Genomic DNA, 11,519 nt, shown 5'->3' on the forward strand with positions numbered 1-11,519 from the left:
TGGTCCCGGCTAGACCACTGCAGGCACATCTGAACCTGTCAGTGGGTCCTGGAGGATGAAGGATACTTGCCAAGCCTGACCACAGAGGTAGAAATCTGGGCCAGGCTGCCCACCTCCTCAAGCTTACAGCTCCCTCTTGACCAGCAGCTTCGCACAGTCTCCCAGCCTTGTTGTCACAGGCAGTGGGTTCCAGACAGGACCCTCGTCTGCACACACCACATCCTGCCATGCCCCCCAGACAGCCAGTCCAACAGTCAGTCAGTCAGCTCACAAGCTCACATTGCTTCCCTGGGGCAAGAACAGTGTGCCCGAGCTTCCAAGGGCAGCAGAGAGGAATGAGGGCCAAGCACCATGCAGTCGGCATTTCTGCAGACTTGGGGGAGTGAGGCTTGCATGTGAGCTGGAATGAAGGCCTCAAAGTCTGGGAAGAAAATAGGGTGTGCAGGAGTGATGGGGAGGAATGGTTTCAATGGGAGCAGCAGATGAGTGCCCTAAAGTGACTTATTAAGGGAACAAGAGCTGATGTAGAGTGAAGTTGAGACAGCTCTCTACAGCAGGGGAGTGAACATGGGGGGGCGGCTGTGTGCCAAGCAAGACCTCCAGGGAAAACTGGCAGAGCTGCAGGGCTGGGCTATGCCGCCAGCTTTTACTGTGCAGATCTCATGAGCCAGGCAATTCCCAGGGGCCCACTTTCTAGGCTGACCCAGGGTCTCCTTGTGGTCTAGGAGACTGGGCCACTAAGCAAGGTCCTGAAGATCCCACCTCAAAGGTGCCGGCAGAGGGTGTTCCCTGACTGGGCCTGTGGCTGTCCAGACAATAACTTCCCGTTTTCAGACTGCTGGAATGTTCTTTTGAGATGGTTTGGGCATCATAATGATGATGCCCTGGTGAGGAGGAGGTTTCCAGGGTCTCTGTTATCCTGGAGGTCTGGGATTGGTGTACTTGGGCTGCAAGCACATGCGTGCATATGTGTGCATACCTGTGTGTGTGCATGTGTCTGTGTATATCTCCATGTATGCACACATGTGTGTTTGTATATGCAGCTGTCTGGGTGTGCACGTGACAGTGTGTGCACATGCTGGTGTATGCATGTGTCTGTGTCCTTCTCTGTCCATGTATGCACACGTGTGCTTGTATATGCAGTTGTCTGTGTGTGCATGTGTCTGTGTCTGTCTCTGTGTATGCACGTGTGAGCTTGTACAGACACCTGTCTGTGTCTGCATGTGTTGGTGTGCACATGTGTCAATGTATGTACATGTCTACTCCTATGTCTGTGTATATGGGAACCCACGGTGAGAACTTCAGTGACTCAGATAAGAAGCTCCAGGGGCAGAAGCATGGCTGTCTGACTCATTTATTTTTTCAAACCCAAATAAAGCAGAAAATCCTCACCTGGGGTTCTGGAGATCTGAGTTAAAGTCTCGGATTTATCTCTATTCTGTTACGGGATATGTACAAACCACTGTGCCTCTTTGTGCCTCCGTTTCCCCAGATGGAACATTGAGGGTGAGCATAGCTTAATATGCTTACAGAACTCTGAGAGCTAAAAACACTGTCACAGACCCCCTGCATAGCCTTGACCCTCCCAACAGGCTCGGAATAAGGAAGTCAATTATGCACTCACTCCCAGCTGGGATAAACTGGTGTCTAGGTGATGGAGTGATCTTAGATGAGTGGGCTAGTTAGGCTCAGAGCTGGGGCAGAGCTTGAACTTCCTTTTCTGTAGTCCACACAAGTTCCACCCTAGTGACATTCCAAGTTGCAAGGAGAACAGAGGGGCATGGTGTGGGGAGAAGCATCACAAAATGCAGGGTCCAGGGCCTGACCATTCCCTGCTGCATCCAGGCTCAGCTGTGACAACAGGGGCTAGAATCCAGGCCCCTCCACTCCACCTAGCTCAAAATAAGGCACTTTAAAACCCAACACCCTGTCCACCTATGTCTTGCCCCCAGAGTTCCATGGACCTTTGTACCTGGGATCCCTGCCCCTCAAACCTTTCTGGGTAGGCCCCAGAAAGAGCACACTCTGCTCAGGCCCAGCCCGAGCCTCTGCCTCCACCAAGAAGGCGCACACACCTGGCCCCAGCAAATACAGTACCTTGCATACCTGAGGGCCCAAAGTCCTGCCGGGTGAGAAAGATGACGTGGTCATGGTGCTCAGAGTGGCCTGGGTCCTGGCGCTGCTGGGAGTGTGCCCAGCGACAGACCTGCTCCAGGCTGCGCGAGGGGTTTCCACGCTCGATCAGGCTCAGGGACTGCAGGGGCCGGGAGGCGGTCAGCGCTGGGGAGGAGCAGTCAGGCCCCGAGTGACCGCAGAGGACACCCAGGCTACTGGCCACCCGCTCACAGATACAACCCTGGGGCCTATGATATGCATGGCCTGTCCCATGGTCACCTGGCTGTCCTGACCCTGGCTGCTCCTACACACTGTCTCTCCTACTTTAGAGAACAAGTACTGGCCACGCACCAAGCACGTGGGTCTGCAGAGGACTCACACACATCATTACTCATCCATTGGACTAGCCCGCAAGGCAAGTGTTACTAGAGACAAAACACTTTTGTGGATAACAAAAGAACAGTAATGGAGCATTTTATCTTCACTATCATAAGTGCCTTGGAGGAAAGTTCTACTGTAGCCTCATTTGGGGAGGAAATAAGTGACAGGTCTAAGCTTGCAGACCCCAGGGGCCCTGGGCTCACCCAGTGTAGGACTGGTCTTCTCGCTGCCCCTCTCTTAAGTTTCCCCATCCATCTAATAGGAGAGGAGACTTCCACTTATAGGGACACAGGATCATCACAGAGACTGCAGGGAACCCACAGACCCCACTGATCAACCCCCAGTTGTTTTCTCCACTAAAGCCTCAATTCTAATGGGCGTGGGGTTTTGATTCTTTGAAGCTTTTCCTGAATGTGGTCCTTTCCACCTCACATCATAGCTGGTGTACCCCTCTAACCCACTTTCCTTCTCCCTTCTGCTGCCGAGTGGTGTTACCTGGCGGTAGCCGACCATAATCAAGCGGACAAGGGCGATGTTGATGTGAACCCCTAGAGACTCATCATGGTAGATCTCATTGACCTGGAAGGAGGAACGAGAAGAAAAGGCAGTGTAAGGGGATCAACTGTTTACCAAGGACCTGCCACGATCCACTTACTGTGCCAACCACGCTCACGGCCATCAAGGTGATAACTCATTTTGTAGTCGGAAGGGAGTTTCTTGCTCTGCGAATGCAAAGATAGTGCTTCTCTACCAGTTTAAAGCCACCAGGTTGGGGAGAAAGATGGACAAATCTCTTCCTGTGTGATTCAGTTTCCAAAAATCCACCAGAGAGTCAGCTATGAGCCGATTCCAACCCCCCAGAAGCAAGACTGCTTTTGGTTTTTTGCTTGTCGATTTTATCAGGCTGGCATTCTTAACCCCACTTCACAGATGGAAAAGCTGAGGCTGAGAGACACACAGGTGACATGCCCAAATACATGCAACTTGCAAGATGTAGAACTTGTTTAGACTCGATGGCATATAACAAAACAAAGTTCAAATTCCGAGCCTTTCACAGGAGAAGCCACTGTGTGGTGGAGGCTGGTCGCAAATTCAGCTCTTCTGGATGTAACTCCTGTCCATTCGCTTTCATAAAAAGCTTCTTTCAGAAACATTATGCAGTGCCAGAGACCCCCAGTTCGAGTCACTCACCCCAACATCTGTCTGAGTCTGTCTTAGGAAGCCGGGGCACTGGGGCAGCAGTAGTGAGCACTCCTTCAGGGCAAATTTGGATGCAGGGAGATGCTCTTGAGCCTTGGTCAACAGCAGCAACCCTGGGGGCCATTAGAATGCAGGGTCTCAGGCCTCAGTGAAGATATGAGGTATCAGGACAAGAGTCTGTATCTGAACAAGACCTGCCGCTGATGGTCCAGTTTCAGGATCACTGTTCTAGAAAAGCCCAGGGACCTGTTCATTGAACAGCTCATCAAAGAGTTTAGTCCTTTCCATTCTCTTCAGGAAGTCCTTGGACAGTGTCTGTGACAGTGACATTTAGCCTGTCCCCAAGGACATTCTCACCTGAAGATGCTTATCCCATTACCTGGCAACTCCAATATTTTTGTAAAAAGTAAATATTTATTTTCCTGAATATAAAATATGTCACTGTAAAAATAAACAACAAAAAACAACCCAGCAACCTAAAAAGTTCCAAAAAAGTAAATCAAGAAATTGATGTCATGAACTCTTGTTTGCTATATATGTAATAAATGTAATAATATGCATCCAAGACCTAGACAGTGAATAAGGATGACAGAAAAAGAATTGACGCCTTTGAGCTCGGTGTTGGAGAGGATCCCATGGATGAACCATCCCATGAATGGCCAAGAGAACGAACAGAACATGTCTTGGAGCCAGAGTGAACTTTGGAGGCAACAATGATGAGGCTTCACCTCACACGCTTTGGACATATTGACATGATGCTGGGAAGCGGTCGACAAAGGAGAGAAAAACTCTTGACCAGGTGGACTGACACGGTGACTGCTGCAATGGGCTCTTGTGTGTCAGGAAGTATGAAGATGGCACATGAGAGGACTAGGTTTAGATCTTTTGTTCATAGGGTCGCTATAAGTCATACTCAACAGCACCTAACAACAACATGCTTCCTCCTATGTGTGTGTGTGTATGTATATGCTAGTTTACAAAATTGAGACCACACTGGAGATAGTGTTTGTATTTTGCTTGTTCCTACACTGAAAAAGCAACGAAAAAGAAATCTTATTTAAGAAAGGTTTTTGGGGTTTTTTTGTTTACTTAAGTGATAATAAGCCAGTTAAAATCTTTGTTGAAGCTGAATTTTAAGTGCTAGGTAATGACCTGTAAATTAAAACAAAATTGTTTCAAATTTTATTCCCTGAGCTACTTGATTTAATAAAAATATTAATGATAAATTTATTGATTTAGTTTATCAAATATTGGTTTCCTTAATAAAGTGAATAATAAAGTACTTAATAAATGAAAAGGAATTCTTATTAGATTAAGAATAAAACGACCCTTCGCTAGCCCTTGTTTGACAGTCGGAATTCATTCTATAGGACAAAGATGAAGCAGTCCTTGCTCTTTAAGATTTACAGCCTTAGAAACCAGATCTGGGTCGCCATGAGTTGAGATGGACTCAAGAGCAGTAAGTTTGAGTTTTTCCAGGGAAAGGCCCTCTGTGAGGTGGATTGATTCAGGGACTGGGGTAATCAGGATGGGAGTGTCAGAGACAGTGCAACTGGCACAGGACAGAGCAGAGTTTAGGGCTGTTGTACATAGGGTCGCTATGAGTTGCAAGCAACTCAACAGCACATAACAACAACAACAACTACAATCATCCTATAGGGAGCTCTGGTGGCCTAGAGGCAAGAAGTTGTGCTTCAATCCTGAATGCACCTGGTTTGAGGCCACCAGCTGCTCCTTGGGAGAAGGAGGGGCAATCTCCTCCTGAGTGATTAACTGCCTCTGAAAACCCGACCGAGGGTCAGCTATGGGTCGGTTCCGACTCAATGGTACACAACAACAACAACAACATTATTGTGTGCATTTACAAGCATAACCTTTAATAGCCACAGGGGATTGGACCCTCATCTACCTGATGAATCTCCTGTTTTATCTGTGAGCTTCAGAGAGAGGCAACTTGCCCAGGAAGCACACAGCAATGTTCAGCACTGCAGCTACAGAAGTCCTGGGTTCAAAGACTAGCACTGCTCCTATGAGCTAAGTGGCTTGGGGCCAGTCAGATAACCCCTTAGAGCCTCTGACTCTTTTTCTGTAGAACGGGGTCAGTAATGGTCTGGAATCAGGCTGACACACGTAAATGTCTGGGATCCATAAGCAAGCTTTGGAAAACAGGGAGCCCAACAGGGATGATCAGGGTTGAGAACAGCGCAGACTGTGGCCCCTGACTCCGGCCCACACTGAGGCCTAGGAGCTGGGGTGGGGTCTCATTCATCCTCTCATTTTCATCACTTCTATCTCTCCAGGCCCTTTAGCCAATTCTTTTATGTTTCTAAACAGAGTAACTAAACTACAGTCCCCAAAGGGGCCAGTTGTCAAGGGAATGCAGAGGAGCAACTCTTCAACCCACACATGGGTGAGCCCCTCAGGGCGGGGAGGGACTACGCTCCTGTTCCTGGGCCCTAAGTTCTCTTGGGCCAGCAGAGAGAGCCAGCCTTCCACTCAGAACAGTGGCAGCAAAGGACCAAAGGACGAGTCTGACCAGCACCCAAAGCGCCTCTCTGTTCCTCATGTCCAAGCTTGACAGCTGCTCTCTCATTCACAAGCATGTCAATTTCAGAACAGCCACCCCCAGGCCAGCTCTGGGCCTCTCTGCACCTGTCTGTACCACACTGATTGGTGAGTTCATAGACCAGAGTTGCTGTGAGAAGCCAGGTACCCCTAACACCTGAAAAAGGATGACTGAGAGTCTTAACAGGCAGAGGGACCTACTGCCAATAGGTGCCCGTCCTCCCGAGCAGGAGTAATGGCTCCATGAGAGGAAAGGAATCACATGCATCAAGGGGTCTGTCCTCCATAACTTGTTCTGGGAGACTTCGACAATGGGGTGGGGGAGGGCAAGGCGAACTCCCCACACATTTTCTCTCCACCAGGATTTAACCTCAAGGATTCTTTGCAATCAGCTGAGATGATAATCATCGTGTAAGATCATCCCAACTTCCTATCTCTGCCGACATACATGCATGGGCTTTGTCTGGGGGGGAGCGACGTGCCTCTAAGGGCTCCCTGCTGTACCATGTAGTCATGAAGATGCAGGATGGTTCCACAGGCAGTGTGCACACCTGTAGCCACATCACATCTGTGTCCTGCATACTGACAGGTAAACCCACTAGTCATCCAGGGTCAAGAGATGGGGGGACAATAAGTCCCCCTCAAATATCAAGTAGTCCTTGAGTGTACATAGAGTTAATGCACTCATAAATATATCTGAGGTGTAAGTCAGCCCAGAAGCACCTCAGAAGAGAGTCCTGGCAGTCTGCTTCTGAAGAGCCAGTTGCTGAAAACCATGTGGAGGACAGTCCTCTGTTGACACACATGGGGCTGGCAGGAGTCAGAGTCACCTCATGGCAACTAGCTTTATATAAGCTACAAACATGATCTTCTAGCCCACATCTCTCCAAGGACAGAACAGATGGGTTGGTGCCAAAATCCTGCCCCTGTCCCATACCCAGCAGGACAAATCCACCCTCCACAGCTTCCAGGAAGCCCTGCTCCGATGGTCACCACCTCCAGTCACAGGACACGTGTGTGTGTGTGTGTGTGTGTGTGTGTGTGTGTGTGTGTGTGTGTGTTCCTCTTACAGTGAGCGGTGGAGGAGGCTGCTGTGTCTCTGAGAATCAGAGCTCACCTGCCCAACATCAGCGGGACCCTGAGTAGGACCTCCAGGTGCTCCCTTCCACTCGCAGGAAATGAGCCTAAAGGCAGATATGGAGCAAATCAGAAAATGGCATTCTGTCGGGAATGAGCACTCAGCACTCTGTAAAAAGAGCTTTCGCCGTCTTCCTTAAAGAAATGGAAAAAACGGTCCTCAACTTTATATGGAATGGCAAGAGGTGTTGAGTAGTTTAAACAATTCTGAAAGAGTAGCTGGACTCATATTACCTGACTTTAACACATATTCTACAAGCACTGTGATCGACCTGGCACATTGACTCTTTATTCAATGACTAGATCACTTGTGGACATTCTACATTTATGACAATAGAGTGTGTGTGGGGAATCCACTTTCTAGTTGTTTTGCACATTAATGGCATCTGTCTGGCAGTAACAAATGCCAAGGTGCTAAGGAAGAGTAATGCTGGCTGTAACGGTTAAAGTTATGTGTCCATGTAGCTGTACCACGATTCTCAGCGGTTCAGCGGTTTTCTCCTCATGTAATTTGGTAGTTACATAGCGATGTAGGGGAGCTCTGGTGGCCTAGTGGCAGGAAGTTGTGCTGCAATCCCAAAGGCACACAGTTCAAGCCCACCAGCCTCACGGGAGAAAGATGCGCAATCTCCTCCATGTGATTAATTGCCTCGGAAAACCCACTGGAGGGTCAGCCATGGGCCACTTAGTTCCAACTCAATGGCACACAACAACATGGGGATAATATTACTGTCAAAAGTAAGTAAGCGGTTAAATAATTTTGGGCAAAAGTACAGGGTAAGAGAGTAAAAGATAAAAGCATAAAGTTCCTTGCAGTTTCTGCTGAGCTCTCGCAAAACAAGCTATTAGAGCACAGCGCTGAAAGCACAGCCTGAGTTCATATGATGTAAAGGCTCCAGCCTTTAAAGGGCAAAGGCTAGTCTTCACCCAATTGGAGGCAAGAGCATGTTACCTTATAAAGAAGCCAATGCCTCAGAAAGAGGATGTGTAATGAGTGGCACATAAGACTCTGACATTACAAACAGTGGACCTGAGTGAGAGCCTCCAGCAACACTGACCCATTGGTCTAAACACTATCCTTCATTTACATTTAGCCCACATCAAGAGGCTATATAAACACCTAACACCCACCCCCATAGCCAATCATCCCCTCCACACTTTTCCTTCTTTGAGGAGAGAGACCCATTCTTCTCTTTAGAACATATTTTCATTTTCACTAATAAACTACTTTTATTTTCTCTTTTACTCTAGTCTCCTCACTTTCTTTCCAAGCAAGTCAGACATCCCTGATTTTAGTAACCCAAACTCTCTTTGAACTTCCAGGGCTCCAATCATGCCACTTGTTGCAATAAGGGCTTGGCCCACGTTGAGACACTTAAAGCAAGTCAGACAAAGGCTCTTTTCAAAACTACTGAAACTGCCATGCATTCTGGTGCCTCTGGCGCCAACCTTCCTGTTGTCTCCCACCCGGCTCAATTATTTGACTGGGCAAGGGAGACCAAAGCTAGGACACTCACCACACTCTAACAGTCATCTTCGATTTTGTGATCAGTGGAGTCATTTTCTATTTTAATATAACTTGTATCTTGGGCTAATGACCTAGTCTTTGGAAGTAAGCCATTTCAATAAGTGAGGAGTGGGTATGCTGGTATAACAGCTGATACAAAGATCAACAGAATAGTATTGAGAGGGAGTCCAGATATAAATCTACATGCATATGGTTAATAAATGTTGCTGGGGAAACTGGATTTCCACATGCAGAATAAAATGAAGCTGTATCCATGCCTCATATAAGAAACAAAACCAAATTCACAATGGATTAAGGACCTAAATGTGCAAACTAAAACCATAACAATTTTAGAAGAAAATTCACAGGTAACATATTTGTGCTTAACTTTTGACAATGAATAATGTAATAGCAGAAGCACAAACAGCAAAAGATTAAAATAAAGAAATGGGGCCTCATGAAAATGTAAAACTTTTGTTCACTAAAGAACTCTGTCAGAGAAGCAAAAAGACAAATTACAGATTGGAAAAATATCCTCCAAGATCACATATCCATTAATAATCTAACAATTAAAAAATTACATTAAAAAATGACATCTAACTTAAACAACTAACAACAACAAAATAACCCAATCATTAAAAATGGACAAAAGAGGTCATTCAAATGGCCACCAAAAACATGAAAAGATTTTCAAATGTCATTAGTTATTAGAGAAATGCAAACTAAAACCACAATGAGATACTGTTTCACTCCCACTAGGATGGCTAAGTTTATAAAACAAAACCAGAAAATGTTGGTAAGGAAGTGGGGAAACTGGAACCCTTTTCTATTGCTCGGAGGAATGCAAAGTGGCATAGCCCCAGCGGTAACAGTACTACAGTTATTATATGACCTAAGAATTTCACTCCTTGGTATATACCAGAAAGACTTCTGAGAAGAAACTCACATAGAGAGTTATAAACTAATGTTCACTGGTGCACACAGGCTACATGCCTTGCAAAGGATGAAAGATGAACAAGGTGTGGTGCATACATACAGTGGAAAATACTGTTCAGCCAGCAGATGGAGTTTGAAGAGATTATGATGATTGAAATGAGTCTATCACAAAAGGACAAATATTGTAGGACTTCAGTTTTATTAAATGACAAGAAAAGGGCGATGCACAGAGATTCAATTGTGTTGGTGGCTACCAGGAGTGAGGGGGAGGGAAACGGGGGCTGGGGAGTATTTCTTACGGAGAACTGAGTTTCAGTTTTGGATGCTGAAAAGTCACATTGATTAAGGGTAAGATTTCACAACTGATTAATGTAACTGCAATAATGAGCTGTACACTTGTAAAAAAGTGGTAAAAGTTGTGTGATAGGTGTATTTACAACAACAGAGTAGCTACAGAAGCTACTTATAAACAGCTAAACATCTCATGAGATTTTCCTCAGTTGGGATGTAAAAGGGTTATGATTTCATGAGACATCCCAGTAAACTGGCCTAGTAATATATTTAATGCTTTTGTTCTACTTCTTAGCTTGTTTCATAGTGCCTGAAAAGCTTTCAAGAAACCAGTCAAGATACAAAAATTGGTCTCCATTTGCCTGGAGCATCTGAGAAAGGAGAGTCAAGAACAGGAGGGAAAAAATAGAACGTGTATCTAATTGCTTCCATGAACAACTGCCTTTGTTTTGCTATGAGACCAGAAGAACTAGATGGTTCCCAGCTACAATTCCAAAACACTTTGATCGAAGATTCTATTTTGAAGCACCCTGATCAAAATGGAAAGGGGGAAATGCAGAATGGAATTTCAAAATCTTATGGAATCCAGAATTTCTGGAGCTTTGGAAGCTTGATGAATCTTTGCATTGTCCTGAGATAATGTTTAAGCACAAAGCAAAAGTATCTCCTGGAGTCTTCTGAAACCAAGCAATAACTTAGTTTAACTTATAAAAGAACATCTACTTTGAGTTACACTCTCTGAAGATCTATCTACATGGGATCAAATTGATAATGTTGTTTTTATGTGCCATTGAGTCACTTGCAATTCATAGTGACTCTATGTACAACAGCCCTGACACCTGCTCTATCCTGTGCCAACTTTACTGTCTCTGACACATCTACCGTCATTACCCCAGTCACTGCATCAATCCATCTCATCGACAGTCTCCCTCTCTTTCTCCATTCCTCCAGCCTTCCAAGAATGTTGTCCCTCTCCAAAGATCAGTCCCTCCTTGCAACATATCCAAAGTAGGTCAGATGATAGGAAAATTAGATAAGACTCTCTGGTGGCCTAGTGGCAAGAAGCTGTGTTGCAATTCCAAAGGCATGCAGTCAGTTCTAGGCCACCAGCTGCTCCATGGGAGAAGGATGGGCAATCTCCTCCCGCGCAATTAACTAGCCAATGAAAAGTTGCCAGAGGGTCAGCTATGGGTCGGTTCCAACTTTATGGTACGCACAAAAAACCAAGAAAGTTTATGCTGTTAATCAAGTATCAACTCAGTGGTTGTACAACCCAAAAAACAATCACCTTTCAGAATTATACATGTAGAAACTGTTGCACTCGTGTATAAAAACTGTGCTTGTGTGTATTTGTATATATTTAATATATTTCATTTAATTTTGTAAT

At 45.9% G+C, this 11,519-nt stretch overlaps 1 protein-coding gene across 1 annotated transcript in view; it reads right to left on the minus strand.

Moving 5' to 3' along the window:
- Nucleotides 1-11,519, minus strand: part of ADAMTS14 (ADAM metallopeptidase with thrombospondin type 1 motif, 14) — a 96,643-nt gene that overhangs the window by 31,411 nt on the left and 53,713 nt on the right. Inside the window, exons 5-6 of the mRNA XM_006889041.1 lie at nt 2,992-3,075; nt 2,107-2,254 (exon numbers count right to left, since the gene is read on the minus strand). Of these exons, the coding sequence (XP_006889103.1) occupies nt 2,107-2,254; nt 2,992-3,075 (232 nt within the window). The remainder of the gene's footprint in view (nt 1-2,106; nt 2,255-2,991; nt 3,076-11,519) is intronic.

Source organism: Elephantulus edwardii, unplaced genomic scaffold (genome assembly GCF_000299155.1).
Source record: "Elephantulus edwardii isolate Elephantulus edwardi_28Jun2011 unplaced genomic scaffold, EleEdw1.0 scaffold00074, whole genome shotgun sequence".
Taxonomy (NCBI): domain Eukaryota; kingdom Metazoa; phylum Chordata; class Mammalia; order Macroscelidea; family Macroscelididae; genus Elephantulus; species Elephantulus edwardii.